Source organism: Lepisosteus platostomus, chromosome 1 (genome assembly GCF_059453375.1).
Source record: "Lepisosteus platostomus isolate fLepPlt1 chromosome 1, fLepPlt1.hap1, whole genome shotgun sequence".
In the NCBI taxonomy this organism is placed as follows: domain Eukaryota; kingdom Metazoa; phylum Chordata; class Actinopteri; order Semionotiformes; family Lepisosteidae; genus Lepisosteus; species Lepisosteus platostomus.
This window is the reverse complement of record NC_142611.1, coordinates 3,378,628-3,406,409: the sequence shown is the minus strand read 5'-3', so window position 1 is coordinate 3,406,409 and position 27,782 is coordinate 3,378,628. Positions and strand designations below refer to the sequence as shown.

The 27,782-nt window shown below is 47.5% G+C and overlaps 3 protein-coding genes and 1 non-coding gene across 12 annotated transcripts in view; 2 read left to right on the top strand and 2 right to left on the bottom strand.

Moving 5' to 3' along the window:
* LOC148677517 (caspase-3-like) overlaps window positions 1–8,576 on the bottom strand; it is a 9,573-nt gene extending 997 nt beyond the window's left edge. Inside the window, exons 1-6 of the mRNA XM_088640169.1 lie at window positions 8,378–8,576; window positions 5,738–5,816; window positions 4,121–4,254; window positions 3,033–3,161; window positions 2,394–2,569; window positions 915–1,032 (exon numbers count right to left, since the gene is read on the bottom strand). Coding sequence (XP_088496295.1) covers window positions 915–1,032; window positions 2,394–2,569; window positions 3,033–3,161; window positions 4,121–4,254; window positions 5,738–5,811 — 631 coding nt within the window. The 5' untranslated portion in view covers window positions 5,812–5,816; window positions 8,378–8,576. The remainder of the gene's footprint in view (window positions 1–914; window positions 1,033–2,393; window positions 2,570–3,032; window positions 3,162–4,120; window positions 4,255–5,737; window positions 5,817–8,377) is intronic.
* On the top strand, window positions 7,457–17,126 carry primpol (primase and polymerase (DNA-directed)). Of its 9 annotated transcripts, none has more exons than XM_088639811.1 (14): window positions 7,457–7,754; window positions 9,378–9,405; window positions 9,798–10,013; window positions 10,122–10,216; window positions 10,858–11,047; window positions 11,466–11,613; window positions 11,980–12,270; window positions 12,441–12,603; window positions 13,146–13,231; window positions 13,463–13,549; window positions 13,644–13,752; window positions 14,336–14,418; window positions 14,502–14,548; window positions 16,144–17,126. In XM_088639811.1, exons 3-14 carry the CDS (start codon window positions 9,831–9,833, stop codon window positions 16,432–16,434), a joined length of 1,773 nt encoding a protein of 590 aa, XP_088495937.1. In that variant the 5' UTR covers window positions 7,457–7,754; window positions 9,378–9,405; window positions 9,798–9,830; the 3' UTR covers window positions 16,435–17,126. The 9 variants fall into 9 exon arrangements, with proteins under 9 accessions (XP_088495937.1, XP_088495907.1, XP_088495948.1 ...); XM_088639781.1 differs by having other exon boundaries at window positions 9,248–9,405; XM_088639831.1 differs by lacking the exon at window positions 7,457–7,754 and adding an exon at window positions 8,779–8,918 and having other exon boundaries at window positions 9,248–9,405; window positions 10,858–10,996.
* cenpu (centromere protein U) lies at window positions 16,776–27,782 on the bottom strand. The gene is made up of 13 exons (XM_088639963.1): window positions 27,380–27,782; window positions 27,218–27,272; window positions 26,209–26,326; window positions 24,662–24,860; window positions 23,633–23,753; window positions 21,797–22,051; window positions 21,048–21,123; window positions 20,460–20,556; window positions 20,090–20,168; window positions 19,535–19,582; window positions 18,445–18,506; window positions 17,678–17,834; window positions 16,776–17,425 (listed from the first exon to the last, which is right to left on the bottom strand). Exons 1-13 carry the CDS (start codon window positions 27,382–27,384, stop codon window positions 17,300–17,302), a joined length of 1,398 nt encoding a protein of 465 aa, XP_088496089.1. The 5' UTR covers window positions 27,385–27,782; the 3' UTR covers window positions 16,776–17,299.
* Window positions 18,844–18,915, top strand: trnae-cuc (transfer RNA glutamic acid (anticodon CUC)). Its single transcript has one exon. It is a non-coding gene; the product is annotated as a tRNA-Glu (tRNA).

Below are 27,782 nucleotides of genomic sequence, written 5' to 3'. Positions count from 1 at the left end.
TACACATACACAGGTAAGACACACAAGTAGTTGCAGTATATACACACACTACATAGGGAGAAATCAGCCTGAATGCTATGCACGCGTATACTGTAGATAACAGGTAGGTACAGTATATAAATGACACTGATACACTTAAATATAAGTTCAGGTGAGTAGCTGCGTCAGCATGCGTAGGCTGCAAAGGAACAAGTAATAGGTTTATTCCATACTGAAAAGAAGAAAGAAAACAACATTTTGGCCGTGGAGCCTGAAACGTTGCGTTTTCTTTCTTCTCTTTTCAGCACGGAATAAACCTCTCACTTGAATATAAGACTTAAACTGACCATCTCAAACGATATAAAAGACACTTTTCACTTATTGTTATTACAGTACTACTCTGAAACATCACCCATTATCAAGTTGCAGCACTGAATTAAGTCTTCGGTCTGTACTTTCTGCTTTGTAACAGGCCGAGCGTTTAGGCCTGTGGTTATGTCAGGGAACCCGGACTGATAAGGTTCTAGACAAATCGAATGTAAACTGATCAGCAGCGCAAACCTGTTAATGTGGTTAAGAAACAGGTTCTGCAGGACAGAGACCCTTTGGCCCATTTCAGCAGAGCGACAGCACTGCACTCTTGATTAGGAGCCTCAGTGGCTCTTCAGCAGTGCTTCGTTAAATGCTATTCTGTACAGCCCATCCCAAACCTCGACAGGTGTCTTTAAGCGATCCGTCACAAGCGATTATTAACGACTGCCCCCTTGTGCAACAGGGCTCACAGCAAGACAGCCCCCTTCACGCCCCGATAGTGCGGATCTCTGCCGTGGAGGGAGAGGCCGTGTTTTGGCCAAGAGGAGTTTGCCGGTGTGTGAGGAGCGGCGCCGTGTCTGCACCGCGCCTACAAGAGACCGTGATCAGAGCAGGAAGTGTACCTGGGGCCGTGGAGTACGCATACAGGAAGTCAGCCTCCACGGGGAGCTTCTCTGAGCTGTTATCATCACCAAGGGCATCCGTTTCAATGCCCCCATCCAGGCTGGTACCTCTGCAGGCCTGACAACAGCAACACAACGCAGAACAGACCAACCATTACACTTCATCTTCAGCCTCTGGCTGCACAAGTACGTCCATTTCCTTCTGCAGTGCTGCAGGCCAAGGTATTCAACAGCAGTCCTGTTGATTCATGTAGCCAGCAGCCACGTCACCCTGCAACTCCCAGCTGGCAGCCCACTGAAGCTCAGCAGGTGTGAGCCTGGTCAGTACCTGGATGGGAGACCTCCTGGGAAAAGCTAAAAACTGCTGCTGGAAGTGGTGTTAGTGGGCCCAGCAGGGGGCGCTCACCCTGCGGTCTATATGGGTCCCACATAGTGACTCCCACAGGAATAAGTGGTTTTCTGATAAAAGATAACTTCCATGGAATTCATTTGCCTGTGGACTGGTATTCATTAGGGGAACATTGGCCCTGGTGTGAGAGTGTGCATGTCTGTGTGTTTACCCCCCTTGTAATTTGCATAAACAAAATAATCCGCCCATTCATCCATTTTCCTACTGCTTCTTCCAGTACAGGGCCACAGGGCAGATGGAGCCTAAACCAGCAAACAGGGCGTGCAAGTCTGGATACTCCCTGCACTGGACACTGGTCAATCACAGGGCGGGCAGACACACAGACACGCACACTCTCACACCAGGGCCAATGTTCCCATAAGCAAGTAACCTACCAGAATGTTTTTCGGACTGTGGGAGGAAACCAGAGCACCCCGAGGAAACTCATGCGAACACGGGGAGAGCACACTAACTCTCTGCAGACGGCACCCCAGGTCTGGCACTTAACTATTGACTATGTCGACTATGAAATAATATACAAGCCCAGAAACTGCAATTTGCAATTCTAAATTAAAAAAGAAACAACTACATAACGTTACCTATTACAGACTCTTCTGCAGAAGAAAGGGGTGAAGAATGCAACTTAAATATCAACCCCTCAAGTGACAAGCATGCGTCTCTGTGGTTTGCTTAGGTAGCAGCTTTGTGGAGATCTATGCTGTGGAGAGAGTGCAACAAACACTCTCTACCTACCCGGTAAGCACAAACCGATCAAAACATCATTTAGCTGGATGGCTTTCAAAACCGCTACCCGTGTCCACCTCCCGTTAGGAAACGGTTCAGGGCAGCGTAACTCGCTCAGGACAGACGAAGAGAGATACTGAGCCTACCCCCCCTCCCCGGACCATTTCCACAGGGACAGATTAGGCAGCACGGTCAAGAAACGGAGAGCAAGGCTCGAGCCCGCTTCGATTCAGCGCAGACTTCATCCAACACGAGCCGCGTCTTAGGTAGGAAGAAGAAGAAGAAGAAAACGAAAACCGGCGGTCTTGCGGGTGCAGCCGCCGGGCCCCGGGCCGGGCCCCCCGTACCTGGATGAAGAACAGCTTGGGCTTGCCCACCAGCGTCCTGCAGCGGTCCCCCCGGAAGTAGCCCGCCAGCTTCTTGATCTCCAGGCAGCCGTCCGTCCCGAACAGCACGCCCTCGTCGCCGTGGCTCAGCAGCACGCACACGAAGGAGGCCGCCTTGCTGTGGTCCTCCCTGGAGACTGCAGCCGCGGAGAGACGGCGGGGTGAGAGCGCGGCCACCGGCCCGGCCCGGGAAACTCCCTCGGCCCGCCGCACGGGCCTTTAACCCCTGCTTCTATCCCACCACGAGCCTGAGAACGGGCCCCCCCGGGGGGCTTCACAGGGGGAGAAGCTCTGAACCCCGTTTTCCCGCGCCACTCCGCCCGGCCGAGAGCAGCGCTCCGAGACAGAAGCTCGGCTGGGGGAGATCTCCCAGTTACCTTGCCTCTCTCCTCCCAGACTGCTCACCTGCGCACCTGCACTAAACCTGAACACGGTCCGGAAACGAAAGCGACTGCGTGGGACTAAACAGAGCTGGGGCTGCTTGCAGTTCAGTGACTGAACGCTGCTGGGAAGAGAGGAAGAAAAAGAGCTGCAAGCCAGATGAGCACAGCCGTGGCTGTTACATGCACTGCGCTGGGAAGCGGCGAGGTCAGCACTCACTCGACTGCAGGCACGTCTCCATCTGTGCACAAGTCTGGTCATTGACAACCCTGACGCTGTATCCCAGCATTTTAAACACCTTCATCATATTCCCAGCATCCACGTCCGTTCCATTGCGGATATTCATTCCTGTAAAGAAGTAAAGCAAGGCAAGCTGTTACAGCGATTACACTATACAAGTGGGTCGGCCCGTACCACAACCCAACATCAAGAGACAAGACATTTACAATTCATGTCAGAACAAGCTTAACAAAAATTCATTCACTGTATGTAGAAAGGGATCCTACACCATGCAAGATTGAAATGTACTTAATGATAACACTTCAAACTGCATAAGACTGTAAGGAATCTACCTGAATCTACCTTCAACTGATCAGAGTGACACAGAAATGAATCTGAGCCAGAGAACGCAAGTGGAAACTAGGGAGCAGGCCATTTAAATCTGAGAACAGGAAGAGCTTCTTTACACAACGGACTGGGGGGGTCTGGCACAAGGGTCCCAACTGCGGTGTTGAAGCCAACATCCTGGGTCCTTTCAAGAAACAGCAGGAAAAGATTCCCTCTCTTATGAAACAACAGTCACTCAAGTGCACCGCACACAATCTCGAATAACTAATGTCATCTTCCTGAGAACACATGCAAACATTCCGAGTCTGGTTATATATTTATTCATCAGTCCGGAGCGGCGAAGTGGATACTATGGGCGAGATATAATAAGCAACCAAACCCAATGAACCTGCAAAGATCCCTGCACGAAACTTAACTTCACTTCCTTAAGTTTAACTCATATTTCCATTCAAATATCCAAAAGCTTTTATTCTATTTCAAAATAAATACCTTAAAAACACCATGCAGCTGGAAAACAAAGCTTAGTAATACAGCTCAAAATGAAGAAAAACAGTGTTTGGACAAGCTTACGATAAACATGCCTCTATTTTAACAGCACAGAAATCTGCAGTGCTCCATAAAACCATCCACTTGTAGCATCGCCCTTCGTAGCAAACCTCTTGTTTGCTCTCGTTCAAATGAACAACGCTGAATTGTAATTTCTCAGCAGAAAGAAAACACAAACCCCATGCAGTTGTTACCTGTCTTTTTATCAAAGTTCTTGTTGTTAATGATGATGCATTGGCCAAGGTGTGGGTAGTTCATTTTATATCTGTACGTGTGGGAGTCGTGTTGCTTGGTGTCCACCTGCTTAGGTGGAACTGCGGGACCCTGGCTGGAGAAAGCATGAATCCATCGTTAACGACTCGCACAAAGGATTCTTTCAGTCAGCGTTTACGGACTGCTGGTGCGTCCGTTACGTCCTGCAAGCAAACAACGCATACGTCCACCCCAAATTACATTCATAATGACGGCATTCAAATTCATAAAATTGAAAAAAGTAAAATCACCGGAACGCCACACGCAGGAGAGCCGATATAGAACTTCACAGCAGCAGCAGCAGCTCGGACATGAAAAACGTAGACATACCAATAACTTCCTTTACATTCGCTGTTAGTTCCTATGAGCACATCTTATTTTTTTAGAAAGAGTGCAGCGTCCTAAAACAGAAACCTCCGCATAGAGAAGGTTCTAGAAAAGACACCAGGGACATTTTCACCATCACCACTGGACCCAGAGCCAAAAGGACCAGTCGTCCGCACAGCCCGGATACGTTCTGGGGCTTAAAGCAGTGTCCCGCACTGACCAGGCGGAGGGAACGGGAACTCTGTATGTCTGAACGGTGAAGAGCACTACGTGGGGACCCGACACAAGGCTTCAGAATCGACCTCAGAATGAACAGTGAAGCCCCAGCCCAGAGGACACCAGTGGAAACTACAGTACAGGAAAGGGCATTTAAACGCAAGAACAGGAGGAGCTTCTTCACTCAAAGGACCTGGGGGAATGGAACATGGAGTTATTGAAGCCAATTCCCTGGTGGATGAGATCCTGAGATCAATAAACTACCAACGACCCAACGGTAGTCTGGCCTGAAAGACCGCCTCTCATTTTGTGCACTTTCTGCACTTTGTGTTTTTGTGCTTTCAGAGACTTTCTGTGAGTAAGAATTCCATCGTACCAGTACATGTACCAGTTACATATGGCGATTAAGTTCAAGTTCATTTATAAGTGTCCTTATGTTCCTCTTTTCTTTCTTAGAGATACCAAGAAAAGAAGTGTTTTGTTATCTGCGAGCTGATTTTGCTTTGAAATACATGATATGGTTTTTATTTTCAGTGTACAATAACATTAATCTCCTGCATGTCTAATGGAACAGGATTCCATATGGCCAAAAATACATTCGACATGATACAATTTCGAGAATCTATCTGCTACTATTGTGTGGGGGGTATGTGTGTCACACATGGAGATAAACACAGATCGGCCTAACTCAAATTAAATGAAGTCATTTCCATCTAAAAAAAACAAACAAACTCTCTCGTTGAAGAGAACTGACCACATCCAGGTATCAATGCAGAGAGATATTGTTTCTTGATTCAACAAGTCTTCGACGTTCAAACACAAAAGAAACTGAAAGCACGCAGCCTATAATATGAACGTTATTGAATAATCTCTCTTCAAAGAACACCAAACTACATAAATAACTCGCGTATAAGGGTCTCTTCACACGTGACAGAGTCGTGACAGTACTGTTCAAAGGGCACCCGGTGTTTCATGCAGCGCAACGGCTTTGCAGACTGGACGGAAGAAAGTCTTACTGGGGGGCACTGGCCGGCTTGGCGTCCACAGCATCTCCTCCGGCGCCTCGAACGGGTTCCGTCGCCTCAGACATCGTCCCTAGACCGAGGGAAACAAGCGGACCACAAAGCTCACCTGAGGCTCCGCTCAGTCACTGGTTTCTCCAGTGGCAGCTCACACATACACACACGCATGCACGCAGACACACACATACATACTGTACAGACACACACACGCATGCATGCATGCACACATACACATACACATACACATACACATACACATACACATACACATGCCTGCCTGCCTGCCTGCCTGCCTGCCCTCTGTGTTGCTAACCGCCTGCTCGGCCAATAGCAGCCCGCGCTGCCAAGGGCCGGGCTCGATGACGTCATCGCCTGTCAAGAGCAGGCTGGAGCCCGTACTCCCTCGAGCCCGCGAGGCGATGACCTCACACACGCCGGCCGGCGGACAAAAGAACCCCCTCCACCCACCCTCCAGGATTTTTAAAAATTTACACAGCCTGATGAAATACGAAGAAATATCACCCCCCCCATTAGTTTGTGTACTACTGCAGGGATCCTAACTGTTTTGGCTTTAAGACAAAAAAGGATGAATTTATGAACAGTATAACTGTATAGTAGTTCAGGTGGGCAGCTGCGTCAGCATGCGTAGGCTGCAAAGGAACAAGTAATAGGTTTATTCCATGCTGAAAAAAAAGAAGAAAGAGAACACAACGTTTCGGCCGTGGAGCCTTCTTCAGGTGTAAGGGAGAAGGCTCACACCCAGAGAGGGCTCCACAGCTGAAACGTTGTGTTTTCTTTCTTCTCTTTTCAGCGGGGAATAAACCTATTACTTGTTCCTTAACTGTACAGTATAATGCTAGATGCAATGTAGGCATTATGGCTTGGTTTACTGTCACACATTACTGGGCCTGTTCATGGTCGGGTTGAGCTGGGGGAAAAGAAGCCCCGTTTTCCAGCAAAATATCACAATTAAGGAAGGATGATACTGTAATGTCCCAGAGGGGTTCCAACAGAAATTCATGAGGAACCGGGGCACACACAAACGTTTTCCATGGCCTCGTCATTTCTCACATGACAACAAATCGGTATTTCCCTCAAAGCTTAAACAAAAAAACCCAGAGAAAAATAATTTTAGACTCAAAGTTAAACCAAAAAGAAATAATATAATTACAACTTTGTGACGTCAAATGCTGCTTTTCTAAAAAAAGATGTTAAAATCCAAGGGAATGTTTATATTTGTGTGGGACAAGAAGGAAAACGTACATTTCCACCAGGAAAGGATTTTGAAGACAATTCTCAGAATTCAACAGAAGGATGCACATTTATTCGTTTATGCTTGCTTGACAATTAAGCAAAAGTATTGGACATTAGTTTAATAGGCAGAGGTAGGTATTGCCCTTTAGGTAGAATTACATCGCACCGTGACTCATTGAAATTTGAGTGCCTACAGCAGGGATGTCCAGCCTGGACTCGGGAGGGTTTATATAGTATGTGTAGAAGCACCTGAAGAACTCTGATCAGCTTGATTGATTGATCCGATCTAGCCAAATCATTCTAATAATATACTGATATTTTCTCTGTGAAAAGCTGTGCTGGAATTAAAACCTACTTGACACACCAGCCGTGGCATAGCTTAGTCAGCAGCAAGGTAGTGCAAAACAGTCATCTTCCTATTCACAAACTGACTCCTCTAAAAGCTCACTTCAAGTTTAAACATCCTGCCAGAACAAAACGTTACTTGCAAATCTGAAGAATTCTTTTTATTTCCAAAGTCTGTCCCCTGATGAACACAGTGTTTTTGAACACGAGCAAGATATCCCCTTCGATGGAGGAATTATTATTTAAAAAAAAAACAAGTACAGGAAGTGAGCGATATGTTCGAGGAAAACCTAAAACTTACAGGAAACCTTGTACCCACCCACGAGTGAATTAAAAGTGCTTTAAAACAGCCACATCAAAACACAGTGGAAACGTAAAATAATTCAAAATCACGGCTTTATCTTTCTACTTGGTAAGCCAGTTTATTTTTTTCTCGTTTTGACAGATGTGCAATTAAAACAAGAGGCGTCCGGCTGTTTGTCTGTGGTCTGTATATTCTTTAATACAAATCAAATATTGCAATCTTGAACGTGAGGGAGATTTTTTTTTAAAAAAGGACCGAAATACCCTTTAAATGCACCGGTTAGGAAAGACCAAACGTCCACTGAATGACACTGACCAAACAAGTCAATACCAGCTGTTAGCAGCTCATTCTCGACATGAAATACCTGTGCAATTTCAAGCCCAAGTCTGCCGATATAATAACAGCTTCATGGCAGAGACTCCGTCTATATCTTGACAAGTTTGTAAACAACAGTTGAATATTTTCACCGTCCACATCCAGGCGACTCGAACTCGTGTTTTGGTATGAAACAAAATAATCGATCACTTTTCCAAAGACCTTTTTTTTTTTCCGGTAACGAAAGAAACTTGTATCACAAGTGCATATGGTTTTACATCAAAACTCGGGACGACGAGGGAATGAATATAACTTAAACTGACACGGGGTGGTTGTTAATAATAATAATAAAAACAATAATAAAAATACGAATCACAATTTCCAGCTAGTAATAAGCAAAATAAAGAAAGACTTACGTTTGCGGCTCTCTGCTCCACACTGCTCTTGTCAAAAACTTAAATCTTCTGCGGGTTCACTTTCTTTTTTTTCCCCGTTTCAAAGGTTGGGTCGCAGTTTGAATATCTGTTTTTTTTTATATGGCTCACAACACCTCCCCGCTTTTTGAAACGGGCCGTGAAACTAACACACACACATACAACAACAAAAGACCGCAAAGGAGAAGGACCGCCCTACAAGCACCGTCGAGTTTTTGTTTCTTTTGTGTAGTTTTAAGAGCCACGATGTGGTGGTATTGAGCTCCACCCTTCGCGTTTTTTTTTACGTAAAATGTTTTAAAAAAACCGACATATAAAAACGAATTAAAAAAAAAACTACATCTCCCAGCCGCCGGGCCACGAAACGGAAACTGTGCAAAAGGGCGGCAACTTTAAGGAAAAGGAGACACAAACATTGCAGGCAGCGTCTGTGGGTTAATTTGTTACCCAGAGAGAGTTTGCAGTGTGTTATTATTATTATTAATAATAATAGCCGAAATTAAAAAAAAAACTTGGGCCCTCGGTAAGTACAGTATGTGTGTATTTACTATACCTTTCTGTGAACGCACATACGAGACGTGACGAGGAGACCTAATATTTATATATAAAATGATATAATTGATATAAATGTAAAGGAAAAATGATCGTCAGACGCTTGATATCTTCTTATGATGAGGTCTAGATAAACCTTAAAGTCGGGTGTCGTCTTTTCGGGGTGTTTTATATTCTTGTATCGGTCCCTTTGCATTTGACAGTGTATTTAGCCAACTTGTTTGAATTGCTTAATTGGACATTATTTATTCTTCAAGCAAGAATTGTAAGGCTTCCGTTTTTTAAATAATGCCTCTTCAGAGCTCAATAGGCGGACAGGAGTTTACAGTGCGACCCAGCCTAACTGTGAGCTGTCGTCCATCTTCAAAACATCTTCAAAACGTAAAAGGAGGCACGCCTGCGTTTCATCTGTCTTGCCGTTTTCTTCCAGGTCAAGGTGACCTGTGCTGTTAATCCAGGTCAGTGTAACTATCTGTGAAGTGTTTGTGTTTATATACTATGGGAGTGGTGGAAATCATTCATTTTTTTTCTCCTCCCTGTGGGGGAAAAAAAAAAATTTCTATGACCAGTATTATTTACCCGGCGTCCTTGTCAAATTTCCCATTGGCGTTTACCCCTCATGGCCTCCTAATAACCCCCCTCTCTGAACTGGCTCCCTCACTCTGCTCTCCTCCCCACTGAGAGCTGGTGTGTGGGGAGCGGACTGGCGCCTCATCCAGGTGGGGCTGCACACTGCTGGGGGTGGAGGGGATCCCCATGACCTGGGGAAGAGGGCAGATGGAGGAGTTTATCACCCAGGTTGATGTGCTGCGCGGGAGCTGATCGTCTCCTGTTCTCGGCCGCTCTCCAGGGTGTCTCCCCGGCGCCGCCCTGCTGGTGAGGGATGATCAGGCAGGAGTGGGGCGAAAGGGTGAGGAGGGTGGCGTGCCGGGCCGAGTGGTACCAGCACTGGCCCCTGTCCTCGCCGTACAAGCCCAGGCTGTCCAGGCCCTGGCAGCCGTCTACTCTGTGGCGGGTTTTCCCCCGCCAGGGCCTGGCCTTCGCTTTCGCCAAGAGCCGCGCGGAGGTGAGGGGCCGGGGTCGGCGGGGCCGTTTCGTCTGGGTGGGGGGGAGTCGGAGCGCGATCTGCTGTGAAACAGGGCGTGAAGCTTCCGTGTGCTTCTGCCCCCCGAAGGGTGTCCACGTGTTCGCGCTGGAGAACGGCCCCACCGAGGCCGGGCAGAGGATCTACCTGGTGACCACGTATGCCGAGCTCTGGCACTACTACAGGTGAGTCCCGTGACGGGAGAGGGGGGGGGGGCGTCCGGTCTGGGACTCACCTGTAGTAGTGCCAGAGCTCGAGGCACGGCGGGGAATGAAGCCAGGGTGTCGACTTCATCAGCGCGACGGGCTGGCGTGTTGCCGACTGCCCCATCCCTCTGTGTAAACTGGCGGCTCCTTCCCCGAGTTCTGGATGTCCTTCCGCGTACTTCCCGCTGGTCTCCTGCGCTCTTTGTTTCACTGATGGCGGAGAAGTAGTCGTATAACCAGACGCCTAATTGTACACCTGTGACGATCTGGACCTTGCTCAGATATGAATACAACTTTGAGGGCAATATGATCAAGTCCCGAAAAAACAAAGATGCCTAATTATTATTCCCTTAAAACAGTCATGATGCTGGTAAAAAAAATTCTCTACACTGTTTTCAAGAGCAGTCTTTGTTAGCCACATACAGTAGATCGAAGTTCTAATATTTTGTGAAGCGGCCTACTTTTATTTCATGTACTGTATCTAGTGTGTGAATATATAGCAAATAAATTCAAGGGACTACAACTTATTGTTCAAAAGCTTTCATGTCACATTACACACTCAGAGCTGTTTGCACAAATCGGTCTGCTGCCAGCACAGCGTGTTTTGGTTTTCACCCCAGGACTTACAGGCGGTCTCTAATGCACTGCTATGAGGTTATCCCCGAAGGTGCAGTGTGCAAGCTGTACTTCGATTTGGAGTTCCACAGGCCCTCGAATGAAGGTCGGGATGGAAAACAGATGGTGGCGTTTTTTATTCAGGTATGGAGCCAGCGGTCTTCACGGCGTAGGAGCAGCACAGACGTATTACAGGTCCAGTTCACAAAAGGTTTCTTAATTCAGAGTGTGTGAGCGAAAGTTACAGCGTTTCATTATCCTCTTATGTTTCTAACCGAGGAGAGAAGGGTCTGAAACCCTTGCGCTGAGCTGTGCAGAGTCACTTCACTAGGGCTGTAGTGTATGCAAATGGTGTGGAAAGACAGGAAGACAGGGTAATAAGGTGCCCACGGTACTCTGGCAGCTATGAGGAGTGCCTGATTTTCATGCATGTTTGTGAAGTCAAAAAGCCTCATTGAGATGAAGTCCTTGCGGGAAGCTGCAGCAGCAGTGGCAAGAGAAGACACCCCAGGGCTTTGGCTGCGGGCTCCCGGACCCTGGATGTGAGCATGTCCCAGACAAGACCTTCTTTGCACTGATTTTAAACTGATCTGTGGTTTATCTTGTGTCCTAGTATGTATGTCTGAAATTGGAAGAGGAATATGGAATTAAAATCTCCAGGGATGATGTTCTGAATTTGGATTCCAGCACAGAAGAAAAGTTCAGTCGACATCTAATATTCCTTGTTCCGAATGCAGCTTTTAAAGACAATATACACATTGGTATGTATTTAGATAATTTCTGGTGATTTGTTTGTATTGCAGCCTCAGATAATTAATGACCAAATACCCTGTTAACTTGGCTTATAATTCTGTGAAAATGTAATGCAAAATCGCCTCAAGTTTTGGGTCACACCTGTAAAGAATTGTAGCGCTGTGTGAACTTCTAAAAAAACAAGACAAGACAAGCCCAGCTTACACCATTATTCTGCTCATTCTCTGGTGTCGTGTGTCTGCCTGTCTCATTAGGTCTTTACATCACTTAACTCCTTTTTTTTTTTTTTTTTTTTTTAGTTTTTGAATTATAAAGCAGTGTGACGTTTCTCGGTGTGATATTACGTTCTTACTGGTCTCATTTTCCACTTGAAGGCCATTTTGTCCACAAGGTGTTAAAGCCAGCGCTGGAGGAGCTGAGAAGGAGAAGACACCGTCTGGTGACAGAAACCCACCTGGAGAGCAATGGACAGCCTGCAGGCAGCCAATCCCCTCTTCCGTCTTTTGGACCTGGGCAGGAACCGGAGGCTGAGAGGCTGAGGAATCCATATCCCAAGAGACAGAGAACCGGGGAGGGTCCAACCTCCCCATCTCCTCAGGCTGGGGGCCTGCTGTTTCTCTTCGTGAAAGACAGAGATGGACAGGATCAGCTCTTTGTTGATGTCGGTATGAATAACATTGTTCGGCTTCCGTTTGCAAACACAGACAGCTTTTTCTGGGTCTTACACGCGGCGCTCTGAAGTATCTATCAGTTTACAGACTGTGACTGCGTTATGAATTGCATACCCCTCACTTTGAAGAGTTACTCATCTATTGCTGTCCTCCTTCCCTGTTAGGAGTGTACACAAAGAACAGAAATTTCCGCCTGTACAAATCTTCCAAAGCTGGGAAGAACGTTGCCTTCAGTGTAGCGGAGGACAACACATTTGTCCCCAGGCCTCAGAAGCACCTGTCTCACGAAGAACAAATATTTCTCGCCTCCCTCGTCAGCAATGTTCGGTACTGCTCTTCGTAATTCTTTGGTGAAATCAAAGACACTTGCATCCAGTTGGGTTACAAATGAGAGGAAGTCATTTATCCCATTCAGTCCCAGTCAGGCAGTGGTTTCTAGTAGCTTACTGATCCAAGGATGTCCTTCGGCTGCTTTCTTGAAAGTTCCCAGGGAATCGGCTTTAATCCTGGCTGTTCAGTCAGAAATCATTAGGGATTTCTGGCCATTCTTTTTAAGTGTGCCACAAGATTTTGTGTGTCACAGAGTGAAAGGATATGTTTTGTTTGTAAAGTTTTTTGAAAAGCGTACCAAATAGTTTGTAGGCAACTCTAATCCCAGTGTCATTCAAAATGTGATGTCAGGTTTCACAATGCTGTAGCTACTGGCCAGGCTAAAAGAATAAACTAGTTCTTTCAGAAGTCTGCTTACATATATGAAATATATGAAAATGACTTTAAAGTAGAAAACAATAAAAGGTTCAGTCTGATTTTATTGGAAGATGGGATATACAGTATTAGTATGTAACTTTGTTTTATTGTCTCTACACTAGGTTCTCAGATGGTCTGATTATTCTAACTTGTGATGTTCCCGAGGCTACAAAAACAAAATGCATTCAGACAGCAGTTCCCAAATCAGGTAATGTGTCTTAGTCTGGAGGACTTGAAATTAATGTTTAGAAATGGAAATGGGATGGCATTATTTATATTTTCATTTAACCATGTAACATACTAATGTAGGTACAAAATGGTACCAAAGTCATTGTCTAAAGATGTTTTTAAAACTGTAAACATACAGAAATTTAGTGTTTTCATTGATTTGAACTTGAATTCTTTCTTATCTGAATTATTTCTTTTAATTTGTTTGTAGGGTCTGTTGGTGGATGTCAGTATTCTCCTTACATAGAAGTGGACAACTTTGTGCTCTCTCTGGTGAACAAAGATGGCATTGAAGGCAGTAAGGCCTCTTTATCCTTTAAACACTCACACTGCAATGGGTGTAAGGAGAACAAGACCTGAGATAGTGTTGTCTTGTTTTTGCTCCTGAACAGCCATACGGCAGTGGAATTACTTTTCCTCTGAGGAACTTCTGGTTTATGACATCTCCAAGTATCGCTGGTGCCAAAATGTAGGCAGGTTCCATAAAAGCAACAATATCATGTAAGTGGTACCTCTGTTGTTTTTCTTCAACCATTTACATTTCTGTTTCTGAAGGGGTCTGTAGCACACTTCTGCATGTAATATACAGAAAGGGGAGGCCATTCACCCTGCTGTGCTCCACTGAGTTCCATGTCTCTGTATCCTGTAGTTAATACTGGCTGTACTGTGAGCATGGAAGCATTTTACCCCTCTACACCAGCAAGGAACAACTTTCAAATTTGACTAAATACCTTTAGGAAATGGAAAACATCCACAATGCAACAGTCTGTGCCGCAGGGAGACTTCTGAGCGATACAGCCTCTGGCTTCAGAAGGACTTGACAAAAATCACCCCCCCCCACCACGCATATTTACATCAGACGCCAACACGCACGCTTACGAAGAAACTACTGCAAGCGCCCGTGTGTAGCTTCGAATCGGAAATGAAAAAACACCGCCCGGATATCGGGTTTCACTGGTCGTCGCTGAAGAGGGTTTCACTGGATGGCGGATCAGAGAGGCCGCGGTCGGTTTGGAGAGGAAACCGTTCCGAAGGATGTTGTGCGTCTTTAGGTTAATGCATCCAAATCTGGTCTCCCTTCCAGGATCCTGGTGGATCTGAAGGAGGAGGTCTGGTATCAGAAGTGCCACGACCCCGTGTGCAGGAGTGAGAATTACAGATCTCCAAGTAGGTTCCCACGAGCAGAGGCTCCTCTACGGCCCCCGCGCTGTCTGTTCCAGACGTGATTTTTATTGCTGTCTCTCCCACAGGTTTGCCCTTGCCCCGTGAGGTGTGTCTCGGCTACCTCGTGAAGGAGGTCAGTAAATGGTGAAAATGTTCTCCCTTCCCGCTTGCACTGTTAATGATTGCTCTCGTGTTGAATTCGACCTCGCCGGCGTTGTTCACTTTGGCATGAAGTGAGTGCCTGCTCATTATCCCACCGTTAGTTTTTGGCCTCGCATAGTGTCCGCGCATAATAAACGTGTCCTGAGTGTTTACATTTTCATTGGCTCAGTGTGCGCCATAATGGCGGCTGATAAGATGGCAATGTTGGGCTGCAGTGATTCTTACAGTTGGTGTAATAGTGGAATACTTTCCTTGCCTGAAGAGGCGCAGACAGGATGAAGTTAGGTTATTTAACCTCTCATTAATTTAGCTGAATTGGAAATTCCAGCTCGATTTCCAGAACAGTTTACATTTTTATTTCCTTTAAAACACACCTTGTAATCCAGAGTGCTTAGCGGGTGTGGTGGCAACTCCCTTTAGCCCAGAATCTCCAAATCAACGCTTCAGTAGGAGACTGGGGTCGCTGTCTGGGGTCTTTCTTCAGGTGAGACATTAAACTGAGGTCCTGACTGTTTGATGATCTCTGCTGTTCATAAGAGTAGGGTTTAACTGCAGCGTTGTGGTTTAATTTCCACTTTAACTCCACGTTTGTCTGATCTAGTCTACCTGCGGTGCCCTCTTTATTCAGTTGGTAAAGTCACCATAAATTCCTACTACAAGTAATTGTATATGGCCAATGAAGTGATCTTCTCTTATTTCTCACTTCGCCTGAGCAGCTGTGTGGTAGGGCTGCTGTATGCCACCCAGATGGGTGCTGTACTTCAGTGGTGGATATACTCCTCCCAGAAAAGTACCATATAAATGAAGAAATGAACCACTAATACTGCAAATAAGCTTCATATAATGTTCTGGGTTGGACATTTTGCATTCTTATCCAGAAAACAAGGAGGGGAAATGGCATAAGAGCGCAAGTTTATTCAGGGGAACTGCTTTGTATTAAATCCTCAATTCAGGTTTGAAAGAAGGAGTATTGGGGAAGCGAAAACTGCAGTGTGTGTGATCTGTCAGGATCGCTGTGGCGGAGTAGCTTACAAAGTTACATGCACTCTTTCGTCATTATTACCACGCCTGTTTCAGAATACAGTTTCGCAGAAGCGTAGTTCAGGCTGTGTGAAGGGGGTCTTACGCGGCAACCTTAAAACATTCATCTAGGCTACGTGATGCATAAACAAAACAGTGGTGCGTATTGTTACAACAGAGTAATAGTTACCGAAGTCATCTGGGCTCCAGCAGTTGTAACATGAGCTCAGAAGTATGAGCTCAGGTTAGAGCTGGGGTTTGGGTTATTTCTCACACTTGAGAAAACGATCATTTCAGGAACGTCACCTGAGCATGTGCATCGGATCCTAGGCCACCATATGTGACTGTTTCTGGTAACGCCACTCTCCAAGTCTCTCCAGAGCCTTCTCACTCCCCATGCTAGCGGACTAATCTTTCAGGGGAGTGGGGTTGTGGATGTTTTGTGGGAGCGGATCAAAGCAAAGTGACAGAATGGACGGAGTGCTGGCTAGCTCATGCTCTTCAGCTTGTATAAGTAAGTGACCCCCTTTTTTTGTTTTTCCCAAGGATGAAAATGATTTTGCGTTCACGATGGACGAAGCTGGGAACATCGTGCCAAGCCAGGGGCGTCACGCCGCCGAGGCAGGCGGCCCGTGTGCGTCGGTGGAGCCCACGGGCCGGGCCGCAGGCTGGGAGCCCGGCCCCGACGACCAGGCTTGCCTGCAGGCGCTGGAGGAGGTGGAGCGGAGGGCCTTCCTGCCCGGCGAGCCGCTCCGCCCCGGAGCAACACAAGCCGACGAAATCCCAGACAAACTTTTACTGGACACCCTCATTGAATACGAGTCTCAGGCTCGGTGAAATTAGTATGTGTTATAGGATGGGTGCGCACATGCTTGGAGAAAGGAGCCTCCTTCACTTTGGTCATACCTTTTGACCATGTAAAAGATATGGCACCTGCCTTTATCTAGGAGCACCTTGTTAATAATTACTGATTCCAGTGCTGTTCCCCAGGCACCTCACCTTGAACAGAGGAAGTGTATCACCAAGGAGAGGACACAAACACCTGTATAGCCTTTGGAATCTGTTATCTCATCCTTCCACCTGATTATCACACTGTAACAACTGGACTACACGCTCAATCTGAAAGAAAATGGCACTCCTTTATCAGGCTAAAATGAATGAATAACAGATTTCACCCCTTTCTTTAAACCATTACAGAAACTTTATTAAATTAACTACATGGCGATACAAGGTTGAAGAGGTTATGGTGGGTTTTATTCAATTCTGTTCCTGTATAGTTGCAACATTTTACTGCTGAATGTGATACTGCAAAGGTCACTTCTGTTTCATCTGTTAAAATTTCACATTGGATGATGATTTTGCACCATTTTTATTTATATCCCCTCCTGCTATTTACTGGGATGTTCAGTTTTAAATCTAAGTTCATATCTAAATTTAAACATTTATTCATAATTTATTTGTAAGACCGCTTGCTCGCTGTCACATTAAGATTAATAGGTGTCTCAATAAAAGCCAACATTGTAACCTTTCGCTGTCAGTATCCCACCCTGAATCCCTCTAAAAGCACAAGACCACATCAGTCATCAGTCCAGCTACAGAAACTCATTTTACACGAGCCCAAAACAAAACGGAAAACTGTGTGAATCAACATATGAAAAAAAAGTCACTATCTGCAGCAGAAACGCATCCAAGTGTATGGCTTTCACGATTTCTTGCTCAGTTGCTCGAGGGAGTCCTGCAGTTGCGTATTGATTTTTAGCAGCTGGTGCTCGACTCCCAACACACTCCGCATTTCCAGGAGTAAAGAGGGGAGGCTGGAGGGGCCGTACTGTGAAACAGAAAAGGCCGAGTGAGAAGAACTCAAGAGCAAGCTTAAGGGTGATCAATGCATTTCTGATACGGCTTAAGTTTGTACAATGTGTCCTACCAGCTGTGCATATTTGAACCCAGGGCCCCAGCACTGTGAGGCACAAATGCTCATCACTGTGCCCCCCCCAGAGCAGTGTAAATTCATGCCAGATTAGCTCTTGTCGCGAACGGCGAGTCTCTTGGCAAGCGCCCCTCCAGCCCAGCCGCTCACCTCCTCTCTCTCGGCAGGATGAGCCTGCCTGTGCCGCAGGTAGGCCCGCTGCAGGGCCTTCAGAGACCCGAGCAGCGCTGTGCCCTGCTCCAGGCTGGCCCGTTTCTCGCTCAGCTGGGCGTGTTCCTTCTGCAATTCGCGCAGCTCAGTTTGTCTCCTGCAGGAGCAGGCAAAGGCATCCATATAATTAAAGGAACAAGTAATAGGTTTATTCCATGCTGAAAAAAAGAAGAAAGAGAACACAACGTTTCGGCCGTGGAGCCTTCTTCAGGTGTGAGGGACCTGAAGAAGGCTCCTGACACCTGAAGAAGGCTCCACGGCCGAAACGTTGTGTTCTCTTTCTTCTTTTTTTCAGCATGGAATAAACCTATTACTTGTTCCTTTGCAGCCTACGCATGCTGACGCAGCTACCCACATGAACATATAATTAAAGTCTGATGTACTATAAGAAATAATTACAGGCAGATACTTAATTGCTAAGTACTACTACTTGAATGCTTTAAATAAAAGTCCCTGCTCCTGGAAACTCAGAGTATATAGTTGATCCATCCTTGTATTTTATTTCATACAAACTTTAGAGGAATTAAACGGAGAAATTTGAGATCTTGATACAAATTAAGATGGGCTTAGTTTTCCCCAAGTTCTTCATTTCTTTCACAGAACAGGAATTTTGCTTTCGGAAATCTGCGGGAAACTGGAATAATGCCGAGTCTCGTACACACGGCAATTCGTGGCAAAACCAACACTGGTGCGCAAACTCTACTTACTTCCTTAGTTCGTGTTTGACCTCCAGCAGCCGTGATCTTTTACGATTAATAGCACTGTTGGTCTAAATCCGGAGGAAAAGAACATGTTGGAACAAAGCAACGGATAGTTAGTTGTACCTTTCACTTACATCAACAGTCGGACTACTGAAAGAAGAGGAACACAGAAGGCAAATCACTAACAGGACCGAACTGGAGTAATCTAGGCTGTCAACGTCTGTACACAAAACGCAACATAAAAGAACCAGTTCCATGAGCATCGTGAAAGCATCTGGAAAGTCATGGAGGCATCTTTAGTAGATACACAAATATTTAGAATCTAATTTTAAATACCTGTGTGTAGATGGAAACTTCATTTGAAAAATTCCACTGCTGCACAGTGCGTTACCCCAGTCTAAACTTTCCCTGGTGGTCTAGTGGTTAGGATTCGGTGCTCTCACTGCCGCGGCCCGGGTTCGATTCCCGCTCAGGGATACCAGTCGGATACCAGGCTTCTCTTTCCCTGTCTGTGTGTCTTAGTGGGTACATGGAGAGCAAGCTGGGGTATGCGAAAAGACACATTCCTAGTGCAAGAAATTGTATAGGGCTAATAAAGTGATCTTATCTTAGATCTGATCTTAAACGTGTTTCGAGCTGCATAAACAAGCGAGTTATGTTGTGCAAAAGTTTCAGTGAGATCGTATTTTTTCAGCCTGCAGTTATACAGGCTGCACAGCTGGGTAAGCACAGGCCACATCTGAAAGAGTAAACGGGGAAAGGCTGGCTTTCCATCTCTGTCAGAGACAAAAGTTCACGACTGTACTGCTAAGAAAAGCAAAAGAGCCTGGCTGAGCAGATGAAGCCAACCTACAGCACCATTATGAGAAACACCTCATCCCTCGGGGTCACAACACTCTGGACACCAGTTCATCACAGGGCACCGAACACCTTTGATCGAACCTCCACCTTGATTTATTACAACAGTTGCAAGTGTAAAAAGACGTCTTCCTTCCCCGACACAACATCTGTAATTCTTTTTGTGTGGGGAAAAGTCACAAGGAATGACTAGAAGTACCGTTAAATTGCTTCCAGATGAAATAAAAAAGAAAATTACCTTGCTGTTTTCCCTTTTCAGCTGCTTCAGCTCCTTTGTCATGTGTATCTAAAAAATACAAGATTTATTGTCTTGCAGGCATGAACCAGAGAGATTAACTGTAATGTACACATGACTGGACAGTTCTAGTATCTCTATGAGCTTCTGCACTCTGAGAGGTGAGAGGTGCCGATTACAGGAGTACGGTATAAGGTGTTATTTAATTGGGCTGTGATTAAACAGTTGCTGTTCACATTGTTTCACATAGGTTTTGTCCAAACTCTAATTGCTTACACTTATATAGCACTTTTCTGGACACTCCACTCAAAGTGCTTTACAGGTAACGGGGATCCCCTCCACCACCGTGCAGCCCCACCTGGATGTGCATGGGCTCCAGATTAATTATTTTACGGACCAGGACCTGAAGCATTAAGACTTCAGTGAAGACATCTCATGCAATTGCACTCACAACTGATACCAGGGCACAGGATACAAGCAAGCAACTCTACATAAAACACACAACACTTGGAAATCTCAGACTAGTTACTGAATTTCAACTGCTCTATGAGGACTCACCGTGTCGGTAAGTTGATCCACAAACTTCGTAGAAAGGGTTTCTATTGCTCGTTTGGCCACATCCCTTCCCCCAGTCTCCCTGAAGCAGAACAAGAGCAGATCAGGCCTATGGCTTACGCGACAAACAGCAGGTTTATGAGCAGGGGCTCCAGATCAATTATTTTACGGACTGGGACCCGAAGCATTATGACATCTCATGCAATTGCAATCACCACTGATACCACAGCAGAGGATGCAAGCAAACCCAGCGGCTGTCCGGCAATATGTCAGAGCAGAGCAGGAGATGTGACACGTCACAGGCAGGCTCAAGGTACCCCTGTTACAGCCACAGATTGAAACGGGGGGAGCAGCTGAAAACAAATACACTCACTTGTACTCTGACACAAAATCCTGAAACGCAGCCAGCACCACGTCCAGTTCGGTCAGGTCCTTCGGGGGTTTTTTGGATTGGGGGGGCCCGTCGCTGCCTAAAAAACAGCAGCTGAATTAGTCCCACTCTATCCTGGGGCCCCATCATCTCGCGCGAACGCAGCACCAGCACGTCCAAGAGGCACTCCCCCGACTCCCCGGCACCTGGACAACTCCCCAGTTCAGCTCTGGTGCAGCCATTTCGCTACCAGGAAAGCTTCAGGGGGTTCATTTCTATTTCAACTGCATGCATCGCGATTCTCCCACCCTTCCTGAAAACCCCCTGAACGGACTTGGTAGCTTGTAGCGCACTGATCCAGGGATGCCCACCCTGCTGTTCTCAACGAGTTACCGGCTTCAACAACATGGCTGGGCGGGCGGCTACATACTCCCACAAACCTTTGTGTAAAGAAGTGTCTCCTGTTCTCGGTTATAAATGCACTTCCACTGAACTAGTGCAGCCTCCCTCTTTCTCCGGCTCTCCATGGACCTGAAGCCCCCCCAGCACATTCACTTGCTTTAACAGCCCGCTACAGTCCGGCCTCGTTACCTGAGGAGGAGGAGGACTTCCGCTTCTGCGCACCGTCAGACGGCCACGATCTTCTGCTGCCACTCGGTTTGTTCTCCTGCGCGAAGGCAGACAAAGTTACAGGGCAGCTACAGCTACACCAGCTACAGGGCCGAGGCTCCGGCGCAGAAACACTACTCAATCTACTCAAGCAGCACCTGAATGTGCGGACTGCGTTGCCCACCCTCTTCCATTTCACACTCAAAGCGAAGTCAGCGCCCAGGCTGCACGCTGCGGAGGTTTAGCAACCTGCCAATTACCACTGCGTGTGACACACAGGGGAACGCCTGGTATACGACTCCCCAGCCAGGCACGACCTGCTCAGCGCTGGGGCTCCCACTGCCTGCACATCAAGCCCTCCCCACTCCTGCGGAGGTCTCGGCTACGCATGTGAACCAAAAAGACCATTCGAGTCAGGAGTCACTGTTCCCGGTTCTTGGCAGACTTTCTTGTAATGACTTAATACCCGTAAAAAATACATGTAAATATAAATCTCCCCTTTTAGAGTAGGTGAAAGCCTTTAAAAGCCTTTCACTCACAGTATTTTTCCCCAATTAAGGCTTAAGGGATGTAACGGAGCTCGAGTGCAAAGGAAACCAGCAGGCGCAGGGTGTCCGGAGGGACATGTCCTTGGCTGAGAAGGTGTTCAACACCAGTGGTGTGCATCAAAACCTGCAAACAGCAGAATTTCTGAACCGGCTCGGGCGTGTTAAGGTGAGGGATCTGCGTACGCAGTCGGAGTCTTCATCATTTGTGTCGTCCTCTGAAGACGGGGACAGGCGCCTTCTCTGCCGCCCCCGGCCCGTGCCCTTCCTCGCTGCAGGAGACTGGCCGCCCACAGCCCCCTCCTCCTCGCTCACGGAAGCCTGCGAAGGGCCAGACTGGTCCAGGGTTCGACTGGTTGCTCTGGACCGGCTGGCCTCTGAAATCCCTCCAGTGCGACTTCTGGACTCGGCAGCGACGCTGGATTTAGTTCTTGCCGAGACCTGGGAATCACAGGTTTGTTAAAAAGCAGAAGGCACCGAATTTCTGTAGGGGCACCACAAGAGAGACAGGAATAGATATAAGTTACAGTAGATTAAACAGAATATTTAGTCATTTATTTATTATATAGGCCGGGGGAAGGGGCATGTATGTATGTGTGTAGGAGTTTTCAGAACCAAAGAAACGGACTGCTACAGCCCTCATCCTGTCAGGCCTTCCTCTGCAGACTCTCGGCTCCCACATCACAGTTTGAGCACCAGAGCCCTGCTTTCCCGACAGGCCACAGGGGGCGCTGTTGTGCAGCAAGAGGAGGATACCACACCCACACTCGAACTGCCCAGCCCGGGACAGCTCACACAACTGGAGGTCCGGTTCCGATTGGAACGAGCGATCCCTGTCTGGGGGGGGACCCACCTCTTACACCACTGGAGTACAGAGCCTACCTGGCAGCTCTCTTTATACACCAGCTGCCCCTTTGGAGAAGAATGTAAACCAAGGGACGTTGTGTTATACTTGTTGAAAGGACTAGCATGCTCTCATGTAAAATATGGTGGACAAATGTGGTCACCGTGTGAGATACAGAGGAATCAGACCAGAGAAGAAAAATCGTTTTTTAATTCACGCCCAGGGAAGGATCAGGTTTTGGAAAAGTGCGAATATGGTGAATTAACTTGCCATTATTGTGTGCGTGGTCAATTACAATTAATCGGGCAACGTTCCACATTGATACAAGAGTGAAAAGGCACAAAACTCCTATTTCAGGCAGGCATAAGGCAAATGTGGTCACCGTGTGAGATACAGAGGAATCAGACCAGAGAAGAGCAACGAGGGCATAAATGAAAGTCCTACACGGAAAAAGCTCGATCTTTCAAGGCTTCGTCTTCTCTGATCGAGAGGGCACCTGCTGCAAAGTATTTAAAATCCTCAAAGCCACTAACCCAGAGGACTTCAGAACGCACAAACATAAACCCAAGGACGGGAACAGCAGTAACTTCACAACAGTTATACGAGCTCTTCGTGGAAATCAAAGCACGTCATACTGTCACGCAGGTGGGACCGAATGCGGCAGCAAAGCACGCTGGGCCCAGCGAAAGCAAGAGTGCACCTGCGCTGCAAGGGGGAGAGTCTCTGCGGGGTACCTCCGGGCTCTGCGGGGCAGATGGCTCCTCGGCAGCCCCAGGGGGTCTCCTCTGCCGCCGCCCTGGTTTGGCTCGCGCCTGCTCCTGCCCCCTGCCCCCTGACCCCTGGCGTCGCCGACGACCGCCTGCTGCGCAGCACTCGTGCTTCCGAGCCATCAGCCCCAGGGGCCTGGGGGGGGCAGCCACGCACACAATTACCACCCCCACCCCAGCACCGGCACAGGGCAGCTCGCACACCAACACTAGTGTACACCAGTCCCTGGTCTTCATCCGAATATACCAGTACAGAAAACCACTAAGAAAAAAAAATAGAGTGCAAGAACAGGAAGTCTGAAAGAACGGCCTCTGGAACAAGCTACCCAGCCGCGTGGTTGTGGCCGATGCTCTGGTTTCTGTCGAGAAACACGTTACTAATCACCAGAAGGGTGAGAGTAAAAGCAATACCCAGCTCTCTGAAGCGTCACTCTCGACAGGAGGCGATCTGCCCTTCTGCTCTGCCGAGCCACCTTCCTCGCTGCTGGAGTCTTCCTCCTCCGGGATCTGCTTTGCCGCTGGTGGATGTGACCTAGGAAAGACAGAATGAACGCCACAGAGAGCACGGCTTTGCAAGTCGGTTTTGCCAGTCCCCAACTCGAATGCTCCAGTATCTGCCGACATGCCAGTCAGCAGACGCCGACGGGTTGCAGGCTTGCTCAGCGTGCTGGACCCTGTCTGCGATCACATCACTGCACTGCTCACCTGTTTCTCTCTGAGCACACCTCCAGGCTTCATGGGTCTGGATCTACCTTAAAGTGCCACTCACTGCATGCACATTACTATTAATCTGGCTGATGCTTTTATCCATAGTGACTCATGTTTGTACAGTACCTATTTATAATGTAGTGTATTTCACAGGAATACTGTAATTGAAAAAACCTTGCAATACATGTGTGCCTGTTCTGATTTTGTGACACATAAAATTGAACACCATCCTGAATAAATGTGAGAACATATTCACACCATTGTTAGCTCCATCACTTCTGACACACTGCACTGATTTTAGAATTAAACTGGAGACACAACCTGAAGTTGGTGATTTGAGAACAATCTAGTGCACATCCAGGAAAATTCAGCTAAGTAAGGGGTCACTCAAACTCTCTGAAAAGCATGTTGTCAGGATGTGAAATGGTCCCCAAAATGCAGAAGACCAGGTTCAGGCCCCAGCTTGCAGAAGTGGAATGTGCAGATTACAGGGGGAAACTATCCATCTGTCCTCCCTGTGCCCAGAGCATGCACAAACATCTCGCAAAAAAGCAGAGCTCTTTTATAAGGATGTAATAACCAACTCCGTATTGTCTGACACCCAGATAAAGATGCCCAAGGCTCTCCCAGCCCTGCCTAGCCATCCTTTGCTAATGACAACAGTCTATCGCTTTCCACCAGGACCCTGCTGTTAGTTCTTGAATGGGCACCACATGTTAGCAGTGGACTCACCGCTGGCTGGACGTCCGGCTCTTCGGAGGCCCGGCCCCGGTGCTGGCGGCGGGGCGCGGTCCTGTCCTGGCGCCCGCCCCGCGCTTCTTCAGAGACCCCGCGAGTCTCTTCACAGGCGCCTTAGTCTTCGCCAGGCCCTTGTGGCCTCTCCCCCCCTTCCTCAGCTCCTCCTCGAGCGCGGTGCTGTGGAGGGGAGCGCCTGCACGAGACACGTCCCCAGTCACCCGGAGGCTGACCGCGCTGCTGACGAGCCGACTGAGGGGCCCGAGGCCCCGGGGGCCCCGAGCTGCTGCTCACTGCTGGCTTAATGGGACCAGAAGGGCTTCTCCCAGCAGCTGTGTGCACACACACCGGCCCTCCCAGACCAGGAGAGCCCACACCTGGCCTGGGAGGAGGTGTTAAGGGCGGCATTGTGAAAATATTTTACACTTAAATAAGTATTTCATTTTAAAGAAAGTAACCAGACATGTTATTCCAGAACTAAACATCACACACATTTTCTTCCATTCCTTCCATTATGGAGGCTTATTTCTTTGGAGGTGCACCAGTCCGACAGAAGCACACCCTGGACAGGACACCAGTCCGTCACAGGACACAAGACAGACGCACACCCTGGACAGGACACCAGTCCGTCACAGGACACAAGACAGAAGCACACCCCGGACAGGACACCAGTCCGTCACAGGACACAAGACAGACGCACACCCCGGATAGGACACCAGTCCGTCACAGGACACAAGACAGAAGCACACCCCGGACAGGACACCAGTCCGTCACAGGACACAAGACAGAAGCACACCCCGGACAGGACACCAGTCCGTCACAGGACACAAGACAGAAGCACACCCGGGACAGGACACCAGTCCGTCACAGGACACAAGACAGAAGCACACCCCGGACAGGACACCAGTCCGTCACAGGACACAAGACAGACGCACACCCCGGACAGGACACCAGTCCGTCACAGGACACAAGACAGACGCACACCCCGGACAGGACACCAGTCCGTCACAGGACACAAGACAGACGCACACCCCGGACAGGACACCAGTCCGTCACAGGACACAAGACAGACGCACACCCTGGACAGGACACCAGTCCGTCACAGGACACAAGACAGACGCACACCCTGGACAGGACACCAGTCCGTCACAGGACACAAGACAGACGCACACCCTGGACAGGACACCAGTACATCGGGGGACACATGACAGATGCACACTCTGGACAGGAAACCAGTCAATTTACAGGACACAAGACAGACGCACACCCTGGACAGGACACCAGTCAATTTACAGGACACAAGACAGATGCACAACCTGGACAGGACAGCTTAGAGACTCCAATTCATTTAGCCTGCCTGTCCCTGGGAAGGTGGAAGAAAATCCTAACACCTGGAGGAAACCTACATGGATGACAGGGGAGCAGACAAACTCCACACAGGTACTGCAGTCCAGAATTATTTATAACCCCCCACCCCAGAATTCAACACTTCGGACAGTGACATGATCAGGGTGTCATTACTGTAGTACAAAACACAGACAGACCAGAAGGGACGCTCTCTTCCTCATCGAAGAAGCTGGTTCTGGGGATTAAGGACAGGTTGGAGATATTCGGAGATGTAAACTTCTGGGTGGGAAGCAGATCAACAGGATCGTCGCAAACCTGAAGACACGATATACAAATATTCACCAGAAAGGACTGTCTGAAGGTGTCATAAAGCGTCTTTGTTAAACACATTCATTCACTCAACGGTTTAAGAGTACCTCGGTCAGAGCTGGGGAATCTGCGGATTAATGAGGTTATAAGAGATACCGTAATTGCTGAAGAACAGAAAACTGCTGCAGAAGAAAAGTTACTACGGCATTTACTGACATTGGCAATATGAATTAATTTTCAGAAGTACAGTACTGAGGATCACCAATCATTTTATGCAGAACTGTACTGGCAAAGGATACGGCCCTGGTAGACGCTGGTTGTTAACACAGCATATAGTAGGTGACGCTTATGGAGAGATTCATACGAAAAACAATGATTGGAAACAGAACTAAGACTCCCACATTTCCGACTAGAGACTTCCTATGCACATCTGTTATGCCCCCAAGCTCTGGAACTCTCTGCCCAAGGATATCAGAGAGTCACCTTCTCTAAACTCAAATCTAGACTCAAAACCTTCTTCTTTAGAAGAACCTTTACTTAACTGGTTCCATTCTTTACCCCTCTGCTCCTACTATACTAAGTACCACCATCCACGGTCTCCTCTATATATTGTAATCGTGTTTTATCTTGTGTATTCTTTTTTTATTTATTGTTGTTGTCATCCTGTAAAGCGCTTTGAGAATCCACCGTTAGAGGCGCTCTATAAAATGAAGTTTATCATTACTATTATAAAACAGATCGCGAGAGAGCTAACGAGGCGATTTGACCATTTCATTCAATAAATCGGTCTTCATTTTTCCATGTCCCTCCTCGCTGCCTAGCACTTGGGCGATGGAGTTAAAAACAAAAAACAAAAAAACAAATCGGGAACGACGTATCAGACGAGAGAAAACTTACTGGAGAACCATCCTGGGCGTTTTTCACCGTCTTCCCAGCGCGTCTCTTTCTCGCACTAGCACAGACACAAGAAGGAAACCCGTCCTGTCACCATCATCGGACAAACGCACTGTGAACTAAACAACTCATCCCACCAAAACCCACAGTAGGCGATCATCTCACCTCATTTTACTCCACCGTTTCTACAGCATAAAGAGCACAGCGCTGGAGAGGTCCAACAAGCGTCGGCAATAAGTCTTCTGAATAAATAGTCAGTTTTATCACATCGTCGTGGAGACGTTAGTTTCGCTTCAATACAACACAAATCGACCTTACTGATCTGTATTTTTTTTTTACACAAATCGGAAACGACTCAACTCTTCCGATCAACGAAAACAATTAAAATTGACGATCACCGAAATTGCTTGACTACGAAAGGCCGCCGCCTGACATTTATATCGGTTTATACACGTATAGGCTTGGTCTTATCCAACCTCGCCTTTAACGCTGAGGTTAACTGGAAACGGCAACTCAGCTGCTCATGTTTTCATCTTTCTCCCGCGAAAACTTCTGAATCGCCTGGGAA

What these genes read in the sequence shown, in the direction of transcription:
- primpol (XM_088639822.1), top strand. Translation starts at nt 9,831, where the DNA reads ATGATCAGGCAGGAGTGGGGCGAAAGGGTGAGGAGGGTGGCGTGCCGG. An exon ending in GACAGCAGTTCCCAAATCAG is followed by an intron (nt 13,232 to 13,462) that starts GTAATGTGTCTT and finishes ATTTGTTTGTAG; the next exon opens with GGTCTGTTGGTGGATGTCAG. An exon ending in CAAAGATGGCATTGAAGGCA is followed by an intron (nt 13,550 to 13,643) that starts GTAAGGCCTCTT and finishes GCTCCTGAACAG; the next exon opens with CCATACGGCAGTGGAATTAC.
- cenpu (XM_088639963.1), bottom strand. An exon ending in GGAAGAGAGCGTCCCTTCTG is followed by an intron (nt 24,861 to 26,208) that starts GTCTGTCTGTGT and finishes TGTCTCGTGCAG; the next exon opens with GCGCTCCCCTCCACAGCACC. An exon ending in GTCAAACACGAACTAAGGAA is followed by an intron (nt 17,835 to 18,444) that starts GTAAGTAGAGTT and finishes CTGCTCCTGCAG; the next exon opens with GAGACAAACTGAGCTGCGCG.